Source organism: Rhea pennata, chromosome 10 (assembly GCF_028389875.1).
Source record: "Rhea pennata isolate bPtePen1 chromosome 10, bPtePen1.pri, whole genome shotgun sequence".
Classification (NCBI taxonomy): Eukaryota; Metazoa; Chordata; class Aves; order Rheiformes; family Rheidae; genus Rhea; species Rhea pennata.
In genome coordinates, this window is record NC_084672.1 from 20,849,075 (window position 1) to 20,870,508 (window position 21,434).

At 43.3% G+C, this 21,434-nt stretch overlaps 1 protein-coding gene across 5 annotated transcripts in view; it reads left to right on the forward strand.

The window, feature by feature from the left end:
- Positions 1 to 21,434, forward strand: part of TMEM266 (transmembrane protein 266) — an 87,344-nt gene that overhangs the window by 59,923 nt on the left and 5,987 nt on the right. For all 5 annotated transcript variants that reach the window (XM_062583568.1, XM_062583566.1, XM_062583569.1 and 2 more), the window contains 2 exons: positions 7 to 122; positions 11,391 to 11,577. In XM_062583568.1, coding sequence (XP_062439552.1) covers positions 7 to 122; positions 11,391 to 11,577 — 303 coding nt within the window. The remainder of the gene's footprint in view (positions 1 to 6; positions 123 to 11,390; positions 11,578 to 21,434) is intronic.

Genomic DNA, 21,434 nt, shown 5'->3' on the forward strand with positions numbered 1-21,434 from the left:
TTCCAGCCTATGTCCTTCCAGTGAAAGTGGAGATGGAGATGATGATTCAGCAATATGAGAAGGCAAAGGTTATTCAAGATGAGCAGCTGGAAAGACTAACTCAGATCTGCCAAGAACAAGGGGTAAAGTTCAGTTATCTCTTTTGTTACACATAGCTTGTCCTGGCAAATGAAATGGTTTACCTACTTTGCCACAAGCTAGGGCTTGAGGAATATTACTAGGAGTTCTGTTGCAAGGTGACACGTTTCAGTGTTAGGGAAGTATCTAGCTGCAGTCAGGAAATTATCAGCTGGGTCTTTGTCGAACAGCAGTTGTCTCCCTCTGCTGCTGTGCACATGTTTTTAAGGTGAAAAAAACAAGTGCAAGGAACAGAAAAGCAGTGCTTCCAGTATTTAATTTATTGAGTGAGTACTTGAGTGAGCTTGACTTACTATTTCAGAACATGCAAAAATCATTGCCACGTTTGGAGACTGCAGCTATATTAAGGTAATATTCCTGGGAAAACTATATGCAGTTGAAAGCTAATGAGTTGCCTAAACTCCTGTTTGCTGTGAAGTTCCCCTGCTTTACATGCAGCAGGCAGCTTCCCTGTAGGTCGATCAGAGACTCTTTTGGCAGACTCAAAATGCTGCAAACGGAAGCTTCTAGTTGCTGGAAGCAAGTCAAGATTTCAGACTCTTCCCAGGCCCCCGAATGTGCAGTGACTCAGTCTTGAAATAAGGGAAAGTGAAGCTTAAAATATCTCAGAGAAATACATTTACATTAAAAAGAAGATGTAAAGCCACCAGTTTGCAATGAACCAAGAGTTCTGAATTACAGGTTGTCTCATGAAAATGAGCTCACGAGTAACTTGCTTTAAGGTAGAAGCCAGTCACGTATGATGAGGCTCAGGCTAAGTGCAGCGTTCAGGCAACCATCAAACTGCAACAGAATGATACCCTGTGTAACTTATTTCTGTTGTTTCAACTGTAAGGATAACAGTGAGGTGTCTCAGTAAAGCTTGGAGTTCCTTTCTAGCATCAGTGCCCTCTTCACACTTGTGGTAGGTGCTTTTCAAATACAAAATGAGAAGAGCTCTAAATCTGAAGGACTTGATAAGACAAAAAGTTAAAGGACTTGAGCAAACAGGAGGAGAGGTGACTTATCCTAGAACAGGCCAACTGCCCAGCAGGCATGTAATCTGAAGGAGGGATTTAGGTGCCCATTGCTAAACTAGGAACTTAAAATATTTATTAAACCATCAGGATTTAGGACCCTAAATGGCTTTTGGATTTGAGTCTCAAGTCTCTTGGTTCTCAACCTAGGATTCAGCAAATGAACTACTGATGGCAGTAAGGTGCCTTAGGTCTGTGTTATGAATTTAGAAGGCCCATTGGCAGCGCATGCCGTTTTATACTGCTGCTTTTGACAGTCTGTCGTATTAACTATAACAAATTTTTAAACCTTAGACTTGACTCCTGCAAAAAATTAGTTACATCCAAACATGTAGGTATCTTCAGTGGCAAAAGTGCAGTCCTCTTCATATAACCTGTGCAATAATATTAATTGAATCATGCTTCTGTCGTGGTTGGAAATGGTATATACCCCATTTTACAGAAAAGGGTTTATCATTTGACCAAACACTAGGCACACCAGAGCAGATTTCTTGAGTGCCACTGCAGTCCTTTGTGTATAAGCCCTTGCTATTGTGCTACTGTTCTTGCCCTAATGAGAAAATCATAAATTCTGAAACATTCATTTTTTAGGAAATAGATTATGCATCCAGGTAACTCTCTCCATCCCCAAACATTTTTTTGGTGTTGTTATTTCTCAGTCTTGAGTGAGGGTGGACTCTTTCTCCCAAATGGGGCTCAGAAGCAGCATTTGCCACCCTCCGTTCCTGTGTCTCCTTATCTGCGTGCCTGGCTTACAAAATGTTGAAGCATGCTAGCCCTAATCTGAACTCTGATGGCTAGCACAGCTGTATATCAAGCACAAAGAAATACTACATTGGTAGCTGAGTAAATCTGTGGAAACAGAGCAGGTTCCCTGCTAGCTTTCAAGTGTCATCAACTATGGAAAAATACGGACTATAGAAAAAAGGCAGCATACTAATCTCTCTTATTTTACTGTCCTGAGTTCCTGCCAAACAAACGTCTCAGCTGTTTAATATGAGGTAAATGTCCTCATTTGCTGCCGTTAGCAGCATAAGACATTGACACAAGTACTGCATCTTTCCTTTGTAAATTAATAGTTTCATAATTCAGTCAAGAACAAGTTGTCAGCATTATAATATTCACATTAACATTGTGTACAGTATCTGGTGGAAAAAATTTGTCCTAATGGTATTTAATGTCTAAAATTCTGCCAGACTTTTGCTTTTTCATTTGATCATCTTTCCCGACCTTTTAAATGATTGTTCATTCGTGGAGTTTGAGCGTGGATGACTGTGTTTTTGAGTGGATTTTGAGGGTTGCCCACAGCCATCTGGCTGCTGTCGACTTTGGAGTCCCAGCAGGGAGGGATTTCAGGTTGCTGTGTCTGTGCAGTGTCATCTGTAGCATGGCCAGATGGGATAGCTGGGAACCACACAGAACCACTTCTGCCCGTAGGATTTGCCCTGATGCCTCAGGTACATGCCAGATTTCTCTCCCCTGGGTGTACAGCTGTGGCAGCCCAGCACTCCCTACCTACCAAGCAAGAAAACGGGGCAGCCCACCATGGCTGCCTACTTCCCAGCCGTGGGGCTGTAGCTGCTCCCTCGTTCTAAGGCTCCTGCTTGGTGGCCACACTCATGATTTGTGTTGATTTATTGATTATAGACAGAGTTGGAATCATTCCTGTTAAAAAGATTGCTCAGTGCTTCCTTGTCTAAGATCTTGTGTTCATTCCTTGCTGCTTTGCCATGTGTCAACCAATTGGGATTGAAATTCTCAATGCCTGGCATCTTCCCCAGATTAAATTATTTTAAAAGTTTCAGACAAAATATTTGTGATTTCTGAAGAGGTATTGGGAAAAACTAAGCTGTTTTTTCAAGTTTAAAAAGGAGGAAAAATTGGCCAGTTCTTTGAGAAGTGTTATACCCTCCTGTTTTGTAAGTGATGCACTTTACAGACAAGTAGCCTTCTTGTCACAGCTGAGTTTTTAGGTATACTTTTGAGCAGCAACCAATGCCCTGCATTAAACTGTGATTTGAGTCAACCTTGTGTATATGTGCGAAGTGGAAGAACTGGAGTTGTAAATGCAACCTTTGTCTGGCATTTCTTCACATGTAGGTTTGTTGAGTGGAGTTGTATCTTGTTCGTAATTGATTTAGACATAGTCGAATGTACGTAACTTTATGGTCAGTTTAAGTTGACCTAATTTATCATGGCCCCTGAGGGGAGGAATTTCTCTCTTCTGCCTAGCTACCTTCTCCTGTTTTTGTGGGGATTTTTTCTGGAATCTGTTTGACTCCACAGTTGCAGAAATACTTCTATTGGCCAAAGGTAAGACATGCAAAAGCAGGACTGAATGAGGAGTATGTAGGACGAAAAAGAAAGCAAACCCACCAGTTTTTTTTTTTTTTTTTTTTTTTTTTTTTTTTTTTTGCCAGGGAGAAAAGTCAGTGAAAAGGTAGGGTAGCAAAGAAGAGGACTAGAAGTAGCCAAAGACTAATGTCTGGCTACACTGTACCAGCAAGCACGTTCTCCCTATAAATGACCCAGCTGGACTTCCTGTGACATTTTTTGCTCAGGTCCCAGTTGCCTGCCTAAGGGAGAGGCCAGGACATCTGTGATTATCCGCCTGTGTCACTGCTGCCCCATCTCTCTCTGTTTTGGGAACTAGCCCTCATCCCTGGGATGAGCCCGGAGCAGCCAGGAGCAGTGCCTTCCCCAGGGCCCCCAACCTTGTTTACCTTCAGATGCCCCTCTACATTTCTTCTGCACAAAGTGTTTTGGGGATAAGGTTGGCTAGAGCTGCCAGGCCAGTGTCTTGACATCCAGTGCCTTTGGCCGGTGACTGTGCTACCCAACCTGGAAAAAAAAGCTCTTCATGCCCATCCTCCCACTCACGAGGGAACTCTGAGTAGCCCCTCTGCTCCATCCTTCACACAGGTTCCCTTACCTCAGTTTTATTCTGTGATGATTTAATATATATGATATAGCCTGTTGTAATGAGAAGAACGTGAGCTGTTCCTTTCAGCCTAAGCAGGAGTCTGCCTGTGCATCTTGGCCTGTGTAGCAGCAAGCAGTGCAGCAAACAGAAGTGGGAAAAGTGGAGTCTACCCCCTAAACAAAATTGAAAGGAAGAAAAATGCAACCTCCTTTTGTCTTGCTTTTTAAATTAATGTTTCATTTGTCAGTCGTATGTTCTTTTGGCCAGTGATAGGGTATCGCAAGTGTACAGCATGTTTCCATTTCTGAATGACATTGAAGATGTACTCTTGCAAACATGAAAACTCCTTCCAGATGTTGATTTTTGGCTAACCATATGAAAATCAGAATTTATTTTATGAATTATGGCTGCGTGGACCACCACTTTAGTCTCTGTAGTACCCCACCGACACTGAATTGTTTACTGTTCTTTTATTCTCCACTGGCCAAGAGAGATGTCATTAAATGGGAGTAGAACATTAGGGCAGTCAAGGCAGAACGTACTGCAAGGGCTGAGATGGCTGTACAAGACTTTACAAAACATGAGAAACATTAGTAGTCACAATAACAGGAATTTCTGAAAATTGCGGAGGTAAAGTAGTCTCACTGGAATCAAAAATATAAAAAGAGGAGATTCCTGATGGTATTGTTTTATCCAAATAGCTTAAATTAAACTGCAAAATGAAGAAAATTCCAAAATTTCCTTAATAATGCAAATTCCAATCAGGGAAGATTGGATTTTTTTCTTCTGGAATCAGCTGTAAAGGAATTTCTGATAGAAAATCAGCATATGATCTTTTTTCTTTTGCTTTCATGAGAGTCCTTCAGTTACCTACAATCCAGCTTAAGACTATGTATTCAGCCTTATCACAAGAGCTCCTTTTCTGTCAGCTCCTGCAGAATTAAGTTTTTCATCATTCTCAAAACCAGAACAACTATGAAAGCTGTAATTTCTTTTCTATCTTGGAATATAATTTGTACAACAGCTGCTAGTTTAATGACAGGGCTATTTAGCTGGTAAAATTACCTATCGGAGAAATAACTTATGTTATCCTTTTGCAATAATTTTAATTTATTTCTAACTAGTAGTCATTTTCTTAGTGACTGGAAGGCAGCCAAGGTCATCCTGTGTTTCATTCTGTCTATAAATCATTAGTTTGCAACTATCTCCTGATTTTTACTGTTACCAACAACGGCTGAACTAATGGAAATAAACACTGGATTGTATCCCAGTGGAGATGAGTTTTGGGGCAGGGCGTACTGTATGGACAGCCCTAATAGAACTGAGCAAAGTTATTGCTCCTATTGCATTAGGCACGAGTAAGCTTCTTTCTGAAATGTTCATTGATCTCTCTGAAACTGTCAATCATACGCTGTTGCTAGACCATTAAAGAGAAGTACTATATGATTTACTGCTAAATCGGACCCTTTTTGAGTCTTGTATACATGTTGTGAAATATCAGATAGGATGGGTGGTGCTTTTTATAAATCCAGGCGTGTGAAGTCGGATGCTCTCTAGAGCTCTGTGTAGGTCTCTGTCATTTTGCCTACTTATAAATAATTACCTAAGACATTCTTTTAAGTGAGGAAACGCGCAGGGGTGCCCTGTAGAACTTTGTTTTGTTTCATGCCAAAACATTAAGTGTGTGTTACAAGAGGACATGCGACAGATCTGAAAACACTTAAGTGAGCTTAAGTCTCCCAGCAATGAGCTTTCTCTCCATGCTGACGATCTAGTTACTGTTCTTGTGCAAGACACTGTGTAACTCCCTTTTCTTGGTAGTAAGGGTATTTTCACATTAGCCACATGTACTGTTCCTTTACTTTGCGTGTCTTGTCCCTTATAAATATAAAATCTCACTTCTCTAGCAGTACATGTATAAACATATTATTAGCATGAGAAACATACTGCAATTTTAGCATGCTTTTCTTTTGCAAGCTTTGAAAAGATCATGTATGACTTAATCCTGTGCACACTCCAAAGCTGTGGTTTGAAAAATGTAGCCCAGCACTTGTGAGGCTGCGTGTGGAGTGCTGTGGCCTGCCCAGGCTCCCCCGTACAAGAGGGACTTGGACATACTGAAGCAAGTGCAGCAAAGGCTGTTGAGATAACTGGGGCTGGAGCACATGGCGTAGGAGAAGCTGAGGAAGCTGGGCTTCTTCGGCCTCGTGGAGAGAAGGTTAAAGTGGGGGAATCTTATTGCCAACTTCAGCTCCATCATGGGAGGTGCAGAGGAGCTGGAGCCAGCCTCTTCTCAGAGATGCACAGTGACAGAAAAAGAAGCAGTGGACACAAGCTGGAACAGGAATTTCTATTAAGTATAAGAAAAACTTTTTCACCATTAGGATGATCTGCCACTAGAACAGGTTGCCAGAGATGATGTGGTATCTCCAATCATGGAGACGTTCAAAACTTGACGGATCGTGAGCAATCTAAGCTAAGTGATCTTGCTTTGAACAAGGAGTTGAGGTGACCCTCAGAGATCCCTTCCTACCTAAATTATTTTGTGATATCTGTATTTTCAGATGTATTATTTTCATTGCATACTGTGTTAGGGACCTACCAGAAGCTACCAGAGTATGTGTAACTAAGGATAATGAATATCATAAGTGTCATGGTAAATAACTTCAGTAGTGGTCTCAAATAGACCAGGGCTCAGTTTGTAATCGTCATAAGTCAACAATTAGTTTATGTCAGTCTCCTTGCTCTAAGCAAGTTAACTTCCACTTACTTCCTTTACTTCCCCACTGGCTCTCTGTGGGGTTTACATGGTTCTTAGTGCAGAGCTGATACCTATGAACAAGTCTTATTTTAAAACAAATCAAAGCATGCATATAAATTTTTGTGTTTTATTTTTTTTCCCATGTTACGCATTTATTAAACACATAAGCCCTTGTAGGGTGAAGGAAAAATGATTTGTCTGAAAATATGAAACATGATTTTCTCAGTAGAGGTCTCTTGCAGTACTCCCATATTCAGGAGTCCCAGGTCTACCTTCAGATAGCTGCATCAGCTCCTGCCTGCAAATAGAAATTTCATGTCTTTAATTTGGCCCAGAATTTTTACTTAAAAAGAACGTTATATTTTATACCTTTTACTGATTTATTTAGCATGCCCTAGAGTATGTGACATGCAGTCAGAGCAATCTCATTAGCTCTTTTACACATTAGAACTGCCTGAGGTCAGTGTTCAATATAATGTTCAGGAGATATAAGCACCTGCAACATAATTTGCTCATGCAGTCTGTCATTGAATTATACCCATAAGGAACACCCACTTCTATTTAACCTAACCTTTGTTGTTAGTGGGTTGCTTTTAGTTGCCAAAACTGTACTCCAACTTCTAAAATATCTTGGTCTAATTTTTAAGTATTAATTGCAAACCAATCTCCAGAGTTAGGTGTATGCCTTTCATGAGCTAAAAGGTTTAGGAGAATGTGTATTTCCTTTTTAAGTTTTTCTATAAAAGTTAATGGATGTCCTTTCATTTTTCTAAATCTTAAAAAAAAAATTTTTTTTATGATAAACCCTCCAGTCCGTTTTCACACATACTAATTTAGGTTAAGAAAGTTTGATTTGCATTCTTAAGCAGTATATTGAGTTGGGTTTTGACTCTGTCTTATGTTCTGCATCTGTAATGGTGTTATATTTCTGCATCTCTACAGACAAGTTGTACAGGTTACTTTGCATCAGTAATATTTGCAAATATGGGACTGTCACAAACACCATTAATGCAATGAACTCTCTCTGTCCATGAGAAAGTTGTAGTTACACACATGGCAGTATTTACTTCCCTCTTTCCAACCACTTTAATGACTACAAAGTCTTCGGGACAAATATGAGTGGGGCCTGGAAGAGAATGGCGGGACCATCCAGAATAAAGGAAGGATGGAAGGGAGAGCCCACGTTAACCAGCTGCAGCTGTGTGGTGCCATAGGCGGCAGCAGCAGTGTTTCTGCTATGATCTTCCAGCATGTCTCTGCGCGCTGTTGTTCACCTTGTGCGCGATGCCGACGTGTCGGGTGCTGGGCTGCCCTGCCCTGCCCTGCCTAGGGGTTCAGTCCTCCAGTTTGCTCTTGACAGTCTCCTCTGGAGCTCTGGATTTCAGAGCAGCTGAACTCGCTCGAGGGTGTGAGCTGAAAATAGGACAGACATATGGATTGTGTTCACAGCAAGCAATAAAAATGTGTTCACGTATCACTTAGAAGTTTCAAGCCCTGCGTATGCCTTTCATACTTGGACAGTAGATGAGGGAAGCGTTGCTTGAGCCAGGACATCAGGGCTAGGTTTCAGTTTCTTCTAGGACGTTTTATTTGTGAGATCTTCAGAAGCAGGTGCTTCCTCTGGTGCTGTGGTTTGGCATGTATTTCTGTCCTTTAAACGTGAGATGGCAGCAAAGCCCTCTTCTGCTGTTGGCGTTATCAGAAGTAGTAACTGGTCACCTGGGTCACTGTGGTGTCACTTTCTGTGTGGTTCCAGTTTTACCTGTGGCCTGTGTCGTTGTGCTTCAACTAAGGTAGTAATTTTTCTTATTTATTTTATAAAGATTTATTTGGACTAAATGCGGTTGTCTAGTGCAGTGACACAAGATGACAGTCTGCATATTGCTGCTGGGTCCAGCAAGCCAGGCTGAGTAGTTTGTAGCTTGTTGGCAGAGTCTTATTAAACAATAAAATTTATGAACTCATCTGTTAAAAGCTGGATGGTGACTGTGCATAGAAGTGTTAAGCATTGACAATATCTGTGGATTCAAAGCATTTGGAACCCTTCCTTTATTGATTGGAGCACTCAAATAAGCATCCTATTTCTCCCCTCATTTTTGCAATGAAATGTTCAGTGTGGCAGGAAGGTTTTTGCTTATGTGCTTCTTTCTTCGCATCTGTAAAATGCAGCAAGCCTCTTCAAGCCTTTGGTCATTGAAAGGGTCAGCCAATCTCTGTAAATGCTTAAGATGCTTAAATTGGGTGTGATGCAGAAGTACAACATGATGATATTGTTTTGCTGAGCTCACTTTTAAATAGTTTTATCTATTTGCTTTCTACCTGCTTTCTTGCTTTTTTTTTTTCCCCCCCCTTTTTTTTTTTTTTTTTTTTTTCCTTTTCTTCCAAAATCAGATCCTGTCTCTAGGCCAGAATTAAGCATGACAGGGGCAATACTTTTTTTCTAATACATGGAAATGTTGTTGAAGGATGAAATGCAAGATGTACAAGGACAGTAACAATGCCAAATTCTTACTGCCTTATAATTTGAGCTAGGCAAGTATGTGTGATTAAGCAATATCTTTTGAAAAATCTCCAAGTTAATTTTTTACTGTTGTTCTTGAGTGTATTTCTTCCTTCAAACCAAAGGGATGTCTGAAAAGGAATCTTTCTTGTTTTTAAGATGAAATATGAGATTTTTGGCATTTTCTTTTTAAGAGTGAAAATTAAGCACTGAAATGCTCTGTGTTGTAACATCAGTCTGTGGACAGCCCTTTGACTGCGGAGTGGTATGTTCGTACGGTCACCTCTACAATGGCATGAGCACCTGACGGCTCAGGACGCGCAGGGTGGCGGGGAGGGGAGTTCGTACTCCCAGCTGCCTGCTCCTTCCTAGCACACCGGGAAACACAAAAAGCACCAGCTGGGGCCTGCCCTGGAGGTTTCAGTGAAGAGATCGAGGGGCAGGGCTGTGTTTGACGTTTGCTGATGGTACTTGACTCTGGCGGCTGCCATGGCTGGTACCTTTGCTTTTGAGCTGTGGGTGTTCATACATGACTGTCCACAGCTGCCGAAGCACGTCCGCAGATTTTGAGAGAACAAGCTGTGTGTTGTATTAAATCTCTGTTTAGTTGGTGGTTTGAAAGTGACCCAGAGAGGTTAAACTGCCCTTTTGCTCTCTAGATTTCAGTCTGGCAGTGAGCCTTCCAGTTCCTGTAAGCTCCTTTGCCTTATGCTCTGGAAGGCAGATGTCAGTCTCCAGATAGAGCAAACTGGAACCTCTTGCTTTTTCTTTTCTCTCTCTTTTTTTTTTTCCTTTCTAAAACCCCCAGGAACTGCATCTTGCTTTTCCCGCTAGCGTGGCTCGGAGGCATCGCTGGTGCTCTGCAGGGCGCCTGACATTGCGCTGGGTCACGTGCGGAGCGAGCGAGGTCCGCAGGCGACCTTCCGGAGCTGACAGCAAGATAGATTTGAGTCAGCATCCGAGCGGCGAAGGCCAGAAGCAGAGTCATTTAGCCTACATGCTGTTACGCACCAGCTTTCAAGCGCCACGGTGCGAATTCCGGCTCTGCTGCAAACGCGGAGTGACAGGCGCACCGCGGCATGCCGTGGCACTGCGCTCAGCCACGGCTTCGCTGGCCTTCAACTATGGGAGGCCCAGCAGTGCTAAATTTTAAATGTTGTAGCCTATTACTTGCCTCATTTCCTTTCCCCTTCAGAGTCTATAATTAGACACGACTTGGTCATCGCTGTACTACAGATCTTAAAAAGCGTTTGAAAAGGAGAAACCCTCTGCTACCCAGCCCCAGTGCTGGGATTTCATAGTGCTTATAGAAGGGTTTAGAGGGTCCCTCTGGCCTCTCCAGGAAAGGATCTTCCTCCTTGTGTTATGGAAGATCTGTGGCTCTCAAACACAGGAGAAAATGCTCTATCTCTCAGTTAGGTTGTCGCTGGTCCCCTTCTGCCTTTTTGTCAGCATTTATTTTATAACAGCAGTCGTGAGGCTGATCCCCCCCACTGCTGCAGCAGGGCATTAGTTGTCCTGGCTCACATGTTTGTGCCAGAAAAACGGCATCCTGCCCCAGGATTTCCTGCATGGGGTGGAAAGGAACTGCAGTATCCCTTGCCCTGCCCTGTGCAGTGGGGAAGCAATCTTGGGCATTGCTCCGAGATTCTACCTCCATGGAAATCCTCTGTACAAAGTCTGGCTGATTAGGGATGTGTTGCAAGAACCTATATGCCTGTTAAGAGTGATCTATAAAATTTTCATACAATTGAGCAGCTTTTGTCAGAAATCATCCAAAAGCACATCTGCAGAATGCAGAAGTGTGCTAAATAGATGACCAGCACAAGGCAATCACTATTTTTAGACAATGTGAAGAATAGACCAGCTCTTATAAGCTCTAGGAGAGCATTAGCAGCTTGGACTTACATCCCAGCTCAACCACATCTTTGCTCTCACAGGTCTTCACTCAGACCTGCAGCAGTTTAATGGGGTAATAGGGCACAACTCTAGAATACAAAATTCCAGCCACATTTATATCACATCAGTGTATGTTGTTGTTTTTCCCTCTAGTTTGAAATCAGGCAGCTGAGGGCCCACCTTGCCCAGCAAGACTTAGACCTGGCTGCAGAGCGAGAGGCTGCGCTGCAAGTCCCCCATCTCCTGAACAAGCAGAGCAGCAACAGGTACAAGGTGGTGGCGTCTGAAGATTCGGATGATGAAGCAACTGAGAACATCACCGAGTTACGACCACCACGAGGTGAGTGCTGCCCCCACGTGCTGCTACCTGCTGGCACAACTACTCCCTTAGGTGGAGTAAATGAATCTGCTAAATACTTTCACTCTACCAGTGAACTGATTCCTTTCCCTAGAGATTGCATTTTCACATTTTTGCAAGGAAGTTATGTCTCCTTCAGAGTGGCAGGAGCTGTTATGTTTGTGAACAGATTCTGACCAGAGCCAATAGAGTGGTTGTGGCAGAAAATAAGTGTGCAGTACCTCCCCTCTGTCCTCACAATTATATCCATCAAACCCTGAAGAAGCAGCAGCAAGTGTGAATTGGCAAAAAACAATCATACAGAGGTAAAAGCAAGGGAATTGAGAAGAACATTGAAAACCAGTTTCAGACTTTGGCCACTTGCGTTTCTGTGATTTAGAGAGCACCAGGGTAGTTCTGAATTGATATCGTGGCTCATAGCTACTACTGTGTCAGCACAGGAACCCAGTTCATAACTCAATCAGTGATATTTATAGTATTGCATTGTTTTCATACTGGTTTTAATAGTATCCAGTTAAACGTATTAGACCAGATTAGCCTCTTCTGTACACCCTATGTCAGCAAAGTTACGTCAGGAATTAATGTGGCCAGTTTTTGGCCAAGTGAAGAGTCTTACGTCTACTGGGAGGTACTCAAGTACATGTATGTATGTTATGAGCATGGATATGTAATTGCAGACATGAATCCATAGAAACCTGCATCTCCTGTGTGTGAGCTATGTGATATTTTGTGAATATCAGTGTTGGGCTAACAGAAGAAAAAGCAAGGGGTATGGTAAGGGGAAGAGATGGAAAGCTACACAACCTAGAACTGTATCTGGGCTGGTTGTCTCCATGCTTTTGTGCCACCGAGGGTCAGCTCATGACTGCTCCTGGAAATAGGAGTTTGATGAGTAAAGGACTGTCTTTGTTTTGATGGGTCTCAGCCATCCTGCTCACCACCCTGCACCCTAGCTGGCCCACCAGGTTTGTGTGGCTGCCCATGCATCAGTTTTGAACCTCACCTGGTGGTTGTGCTCTCACCAGGTTGCAGGTGCAGCCTGAAAGCTGCCAGTGCCGGGCAGCCCAGCGGTGATCAGGCATGGGCAGCTCCAGGGCCAGCAAAGGGGCAATGCAGGATGTGAGGAGCTCTGGTGCCAGCAATGGAGCGCTGCACAACATGGGCAGCTCCTGCTTTGGATGCTGAGGTCACATGCCGGAGGTGAGCAGCAGACCTGTGGGTACCGCCGGGCTGCCAGCTGTCTGTTGGGCAGGCATGTCTGCATCAGAGAAATACTAACAGCTGTATTTACCTAGAATGTAGGTAAATTTACCTGAATGCTAGACCGAAAGGATTATTGAAAAGGTTGTTGCTCTTTGTGCCCTGATCGCCCTCACTGGAGGCAGGATGGACCTGATCTCCCTGATGGGGAACACGGTGCTCTGGAGAAGAGAACAGTCTGGATTACTTCCTCTCACTTGCTTTCCTCCACAGTGGCGTGTTAGTCTTTCTCAGACATCTTTGCTGGATTATTTTAGTGGATGAGCAGTATGTGAATATATTTGAATTAGAGGTTCTTGTGATAGCTTTCTTTTGGCCAAACTCCATTGAATTAAAGGCACAGAAGTATTTAACCAAAGGTTTAATAAAAAGTGGTGCCCACGTTTTTTCAAATGATTATCCTCTCCATGCTTCTCACAGTAATGAAATCATGTAGAAATTGGTTTTGTTTTTTCTTTTTAATAATGACTAAATGCTGATCACAACTTAGCCATTAATTATTCCTGGTTTGAAATTCTAATTAAAAGCAGACAGTGGAAGAATCATAGAATCGTAGGATAAAGAGACTGCATTCTCCCTAAAATGGATTTCCCCCTTTTTGTGGGATTTCAGAGGCTTCCCCAGTAGATGCATTATAATTTATGCATGTGTTCTTTGAGGGTTGCATTTGGAACTGGAGAGTGCTGTGCACATTCTAAGGAAGCTTGCTGAAATTACAGTGCTGTGGAGATTGGTCTAAAAATTTTACTGTCTTATTCATTCAAACTTCCAGGTTAACACAAGTACCCGTTATTCATTTCTTCTTGTAAAATGCTGGCCAGATGAACAACAGAGTGGACACACAGTCTTCAGGATTGATTTCCACATTCCATTTGGTTATGTAATTAGAGAGATTCATGCTTGTCACTGAAAAAAAAAAATCCAGAAAATAACAAAACAAATGCAATACTTTAGATAATGTGCACTTATATTTCAACAGTCGTGCCGAGAGTCTAGAATTATTTACTGATTCCCAGAAATAAACTGAAAATACAAGGGGAAATATTTTTTCTAAATTGTATCATGTATTACATAAAAAACCCTTTGTAGATGTGTGGTTTTGAGCGCTTGTCTTCGTCAGCTAAATTTAGGTAACTCTGTTTTCACTATTGTTCTGTATGTTGAATGAAGCAGGAGTCAGACAGAAGGAATATCCTATGGTCTCATAGCAAGGAACTGCTATCATGGTAGCCTACTGTCGTAGTGGACTAGCAACAAAGGCACCAAGTTAAGATTGTATAAAAAAAATGAGCCCAGCATTAACATTCAGTGCTTTGGTTGGCAATCCCATTAATGGTCTATTGAGGCAGAGGAGTTTGCATCCAATTTCCTGGATTATTTTGCAGAGGAAAGAAGTAATAAGCCACCCCACCCATCATCACCAGGCTTTGAATCCTGCACCAGCAATGCTGGCTCACAGCTTGCTTCTACATAAGCTGTAGTGTCCATCAAAACCTTAGCTAAGAGCTTGAAAAGGGACAGAAAAAGCATGGGCCAGCCCTGCCTGCCGCTTGTCCCTCCCCACCTCATCTAGGTCTCTATTCTCCAGCTCTTCAAGCACTACCTTGTGCTCCCAGTAATGTGCTTGCTGTTGCGGCAGCAGCTTTCTCCGTTATTGCTTTGGCGTGCTGCCAGAATTTCTTCATTTGTGCCGTGGCTACTTTCACCAATACATATCTGAGCAAAAACTGGCTGTGGTGTCTGAGGCAGAAGAGGAGCAGGTCTTCGTCTTCCAGGTGCCATCCGTTCTGCCAGGCTGGCTGGGTTCTGTAGGCTCTCCCAGTGTTACGACTCCCCACCTGCTTGTGCATACAAAATGCTTGTGGGACCTGGCGCCGCAAAGCAGGACGCGTGAGACAGCCCTGTGAGTCATTTCTGTGTCCTCCCCATGTCACGTGCTGTGGTTACATCGGCCATGCTATCTTCAGGATTTTGCATAGCCTTGCTTTGCCTGGAAATATAAGTCTCCAGTGTTTTATCCCCTGGCTTTTGGGGCCAAGGGTTACGCATTGCAAATTACCCTCTGGGTCAGACTACATTAGGAGTTGCTTTGCATCCACTTTCTCTTAGCTGTGTTTTTCCTCTTTAAAGACCCCAGTGATGATTGCAGTTAATCACTGTGTGTCACGTGGCATTTGTGAGCTTTGAAAAATATCTGAGGTTGCCTCTTACAAAGGCTATTTTGAGGAGAAATAAGGGACCAGATTGATAATAGTGTTAAAAGCTACAGTTCAGCTGTTAAGCAGAACAGGCGCTGGTAGGTTGTTCTCCAATACTCTGGCAGAATATTAGCCCTATCTGCAACACCTGGGGATAGGGTATGGCATGGACTGATATGTGTTTGTGCCAAACTTAACTTTGTTAGCCTTCAAAAACTCACTGTCTTTGGAGAGCCCTGAATGCTGCCAAACCAACAAGCTTGAGTTGGCTAGAGAACATAATGCAGGAGAAAATGAGATATTCCATCCCAAGCTAATCTCATTTCCCCCGTCTATAGTGGACAATGGAAACATTCAGTGCAGAATACTTTACCACGAGGGAGTTATGGAATAAAAAGACATTCAGACTTTTTACTCATTTCCCTACCTGGGAGTTTTATGGGATAGTGCATAAGTTAAAGCTCCTCAGAGGCAGCTCCAGCTTGCACTCTGGTGTTTACCCTGGATTTTGCACAACCATTTATTACCGTGTTCAGTAAAATTATTCAGGTAATCCCGGCATAAGTCAGGTACACCCAGCACCTCGAGGAGTCTGGCAGGGGATGGCAGAGAAGCGCAATGTGGCCGGCAGTGCGAGGAGGCTGTATGTGCTGACAGGTTCAGTAGCTTTCAGGACATATTTTCAACCTGCTTTCCTTTCTGCAGATCTCTCTCTGACCTTCCTCTGTGTCTGAACTGCCAGGTCCGTCCTGTGCTAATTCTCTAAATAACGAGCCAGTGTCCCCAGAATTAGCTTAATGAGAGAATCCTAGCACCGTAGAAATAACCTGTGGAAAATGTTTAGGTATATAGTATTTTCTAGCTTGATTTGGCAAAGAGATGCAGGGAAATTTTCCCCTTTAATTTTTTTCGAGTGGACGAACGTGGCGGCTAAAACACAGGCGTCGGTGTGTGGGTTGAGGGGTGCCCTCCCTTACTGACACCAGGAAAGATGCTGGCCTCCGGAGAAGGGCAGGACTCAGGGAGCTAAAAAAACCTAGGGCAAAGCTGTGACAGTGGCTGCGCCGCGAGCGCTTGGCGAAGCGTCCCTGCCTCAGTTTCTCCAGTGCCGCATGCACGATGATGCCACTCCCAGACTGTAAAGCGGCCGGTGAGGCTCGGCTGGTTTGTAAGGAGCCGCGGCTGAAAGCTGCTGCCTGGGAACACCGCACCGCTAATGATTTTCAGGACCATTGTGGTCAGCCTATCACTAAGAGCAAGGGAAAGCTCCTAAGTGCTGTCTCCTTTCTTCTGCCCGGAGATGGTTTGATGGCATAATGGCAACAATTATCCTATCTGCTCATCTCTAAATTACAAAGGGAGTTCTTTTCTCTTGCTGAATTCTTGCCTATGTAACTGGTCATGGTCAGAGTAACATCTACTGTTTTCTGTTCCTGCACAAATCATTTTTAGGGTTTAGGATACAAAGTTGCAGGCTTTTGGGAATGCCAGGTTCACAATGCCCCATGTAACCATTAATACTTCCTCTGAAAATTTATTATTCATTAATCTCTCCCACAATATATGAATTATAGTCCCTCATGGAAATTCCACATTTTCCTGCATATATCACTTCAGTTTTTGAAATTCTACAGTTCTGTCATAGTTTAATATTAATATGCCACCCTTATATTCATTTGAGCAAGGACTGGATCCCAGCTCTGTTACTTTCCATCACAGAAGAATTGTTTTAACTATTCTGAGTCGAATTTCCATTTTTACAGGGTTGACAGCAAGTGGTTTGCTTTGGGGTACTGCTACAATTTGTGATCGTATGTAGAGAAAAGTAAAGTTTGCTTTGCCCACAGGTACCCACTGTTTTGTAAGTGAAGAAAATGGGATGTTGGGAGGGGAATATGAAAAATTCTGGAGCTTCAAAGGGCTTCTATTAAGATTATTCATAAGATGCCTGAGAAGGCACTGGCATGGATTTTGTCAGCTGCTGCTTGCAAGGCAGAGCTAGTTGAAGACTTTGGGTTCTTCAGCTCTATACCAGTTCCTTCGGTGGCCATCTGATAGTGCTCTGAAGAGAGCTATGTTACTGCAGAGCAATAGATAGAAGATAGTTTATAGTTATTTTAAAGTGTTGAAAAGTATCTACTTTGAAGCCTACTCTTGGAAGCAGAGCGCACTTAAGATATAACCATTTCCTAGTTAAACACCATGAACCCACGGAGAGGCAAGGATTTGGCTTCTCTGTAGGTGCCTGGTCCACGCTTCATGGTGATCATCCAGGCAGGAATCATAGGAATTAATCCTAAAGCAACACTTACATAAATATGGATGTAATTAAGCTTTTGAATTTCATATTCACTGAACAGGAGGGGTAGAAACTTGTTTTGCTTCCAGAAGTGGCAAACATTATAGTCACATGTGTGAGGTTCAAGTCCTCTCCCATCATTAATGCACGGAGGTGTAAAGAACCAGAACCCAGAACTTGGACGGTTTCCACTGTCCGAGCATGCAGTCCCTTTCATAATAACCCCTTGCATAAACTGATCATGCACCACGTGAAGGCACTGAGATATTTTGGCCTCTGCTGCCATCAGAAGCCTGCTCCAACATCTTACTTTCCTAAATTGTTAGAAGCCTTTCCCTAATCGCAATCCCAGTGATCCCTTGCTTGTTGCCATTTTATAACAGTTCATTTGTGAATCCTTTAGGTTAAATCATTCCTCTGTTCCATGTTGTTTACCCTGAGATTTATTGCTTTGATGGCAGCCTTGGTCTTAGTTTTTCTAGATTCAAGAATTGGGCCCTTCTTTTATAGAGACAGACCGAAGTTTCTGTCTGTTTTCTCCAAGCTGACTGTCATACGTTTGGTCTGATGTGGATTTGCAGATCCTCATTCACAAAGAACAAGGTTGAAAAGAGAATTCAGAGGTCACCCAGGCCATCCTGTGCCAAAACCCATCAGCTGTGCCGTGCAGACACCTTGCATCTCAGCCTTGCTCGAGCCAGCGGGCGGTGCTCTTGCAGGGTGAAAGCGAGGACCAGACCCATCCAGCGTGTTGTTATTTAAGGATTTTGATTTTCTATCCTAGCAACGTCCGCTGATAGCGGAGGTTGTTCTGTGTCCCAGGATTTTCTTTGACAGGGTGGTCCCCATCTCAGGCAGGTTTCTTACTTAGAGCCAGGCCGGGTCTGTTGCTCTGTGCTTTCTCTGCAGGCTAACTTGGACAGTTTGCTGCAGCACGGGTGCTTTCGCAGCCCTCCAGCTTCTGTGGGGAGCGGAGATCTGCGTGAACGGAAAGGGCGCATGAGCACTGCAGCTTGCCCTGTTGTGGCAGTCCGCCTTTGTCCGAAAAGCAGGAGAAGCCTCCTGGAAAGTGCCAGCTGGCTCCTCATGTTTTCTATTGGTACAGACTTTTCCATGTTGCTGGAGGGAAGGGGAGAGAGATCTTTCTGTGCCAGCAAGGCAGAGGCAGCGCAATCCTGCTTGGGTCGTCTTGCGCCAGCCCAGGAAGAAGCACAGCTGAGGAATCACACGTGGGCCTTAATACGTGAATTTGTAAGTGAGAAGTGACTTCTGCGCAGACTGCTGAGGAGGAGGAGGAGAAGTCAGGTCTGGTAGAGAATTTGGTGATGGTGAAATTCAGCTGGTCGGGGCCAGAGAGATTGGAAATGCCAGCGCTTGTACGGCAATCCCTAGGGGGGATTTCCCTGGGAAGGCTACAGTTTCATCAGGGAGTTTTTCCCCCACGCACTGCCAGTCTGCTTTCAGAAACACATCATATACGGCCTTTGCTGTGTGCACTCCAGCTTCCTTTCTTCGTGCTCTGCAGCGTGATGCTAGGGCTGCGCCCTTTTCGTGCAAACTTGCATTGCAGCAGTGTCATGGGCCGGTGTCAGAGCAGCGTAGCCCCCATCATTGCTCTTATTTTTAGAAGTGTTTAGGGGGCAGTAGCTTGATCTTAGAACTTGTGCTTTGAACAACCTTTCTGCTCAGAGTGTGTCTCAGTGGCTTTCATTGCAGAGTGTATTTTATCCTTATTTTTTTTCCCCAGAGGCTTCTAAATGGTAGTGGTACTTTGAGGAAAAGCCACTGGTGTCAGATAGCAGTGATGGGGATAGACGATCTGCTTCATTAGAAGCCTTCTAGCAAAGATTACTTTCCAGAAGAGAGACATGGTAAGACAACGTTACTCTACTTGGCGGGCTCCTTCCTATCCTCAGTGGGAGACCGCACAGCGGAAAGAATAACCCTCCCGTTCAGAAAATTCAGCTGTGAGAGACAGAAGACAGTACAATCAATGGCAATAAAAACACAAAGTAAAATGCTTCCATAGTGAGCTGGTTCAAAAGAAATGACTTTTTTAAGGCCTTTAATCGTAAAGATGTGCAAATGGTATTTATTGTATGTAGAGGTTTTGCAGACTCTTTCACTGAAGTCAGTGGGGAAAGAATTAAAGGTCACCATTGAAAGATTATAGAGTGAAAGAGAGGTCTGCTTGGGGGGAATATCATTCATGTGTTTCACCTAATTTATTATGTTTTTATAGGGCCAGGAAAGAGAGATTATAATGTTGTCTCTTGGGTCAGATGAGATCGTATGGGACTGTACTCCAAATAGTTTATTATTCCCTGGGCTGTTTTAGCTTATATTCTGAATTTTGCAGGAAAAGAACAGGCAGATAATTTGAAAGCCTTTATCAAACAGAATATAGTAGCTGTCAGACAGATCCTGACCAAGAGCCCCACATTGTTTTAATAACGGTGATTCGGATAGTGGGCTAAGGGGGGCGGCCTTATCTCCCCATCTTGAATATGACTTTATTGCATTTGTGGCCTTGCAGAAGGGGTGGGTACCGTGTCGGGGAAGGCTGTTTAGTTTTGAGGCCTCTGCCCAAGCTTCCCAGCCCAACATCCCCTTCTGGCTAGTGAAAAGACTTGATCCTGTTGGAGTCAGTCTGCTGTCCTGGCCTTGAACGACTAGAGCTCCTCATCCGTAGGCGTTTCCCAAAGGTTGCAGTTTCCATGGAAAATGAAAGGCAAATGCTTTTTTCTTTCTGCTTACTGCCAGTAGCTTATTTTACTATAAATATCATTTGTGCATCTGTATGGCTAAGGATTTTTAAAAGAAAAGTTAATCTTTGTGGAAAAGGAAGTGCAGGTAATATTGCTGTGTATTTGGGGAGTTGAGTGAATTTCCAGGAAAGGAGGGGAAAAAAACTGGAAATTCCAACTTGTCAGAAGTATGAAAAAAAACTGTTTAAAAAAACAGGGAAAATGTAAAGGATGAAATATTCCTTAAGACAATTGCCTTTCTCTAGCTGCAATTAAAGCATACTGAAAGCAGAAAATACTCCGCACAATTTAAATAATACAAGCAGTCTGCCCCTCTTGCAAAAGCTGGTCTGCCCTGCTTACTCATATCAGCATCCTGCGTGCCATCAGTCGCAAATGAATTTGTGTTCTTGATCCCATTTGACTGTGTGTACTGAGCAGTGGGGACTTCACCTCACTGTAAATCACCGTCAGCTACAAAGCAGGGCTCCACAGTGCTCTACTTTTTATCCACGTATACATTTTATATGCAGAAATAATTGCTTTCAGTTCTATATTTGTGGCATTTTCTTTATACTCCTTGCTTTCAGCTGTTAAGAATATAATCAGAGGTATCTGGAGTTGCTTACCACCTTTTGTGTCCAAAGCAGCTGAGACTCCCGTGTGACAAAGATGAGTTTGTTAATTGTCAGTTTTCTTTACTGTAATCATGGAGAAACTTAATCTGTAGTTGAAATATTTATTATGCTGCTGTTTTTTCATTACTCTTCATTGCTTTTTATTCATAAGAAACTTTTCAGGGTGAAAACAGGTGTATTTTGTATTTTATAGACGCACAAACACATAGGTGTATATATATGTGTGTGTGCATGTAGAAAAATTTTAGCAAGGGAAACAGTGACGTTAAGCAGACTGTCGCATAATGGCACGACAGCAGCCAGCTCCGCGTCTTGTGTGCAAGCGGTCTCACGGGGCCAGGAGAGTTGGGAGCTCTCCTCGCCACGCGCAGGGCTCCGAGTGCCAGCGTTTCGGGATTTCCTTTTTGGGTGTTTGGTGTTGGCCTCTGCCAATCTAATGAGTAATCGATATCTCTTTGGTCTGAAAACAGGTCTGATTTTGACAACTTACTGATTTTGAAACAGGTCACTAGTACGCGCTGTTGGTTGATACACCGGTGGCCGGGGCAGTAATGGTATGCAATCCTAAAGAAGATTTCATTTGAGTGTTGCTCTAAGGTATAGGAAACAAGCAAATAACTTTTCCAGGTTGCTTTTTTCCCCTCAGCGCAAGGGATCCTAGCACCACGGCAGATTTTGATGAGAGTCTCCCACTAAC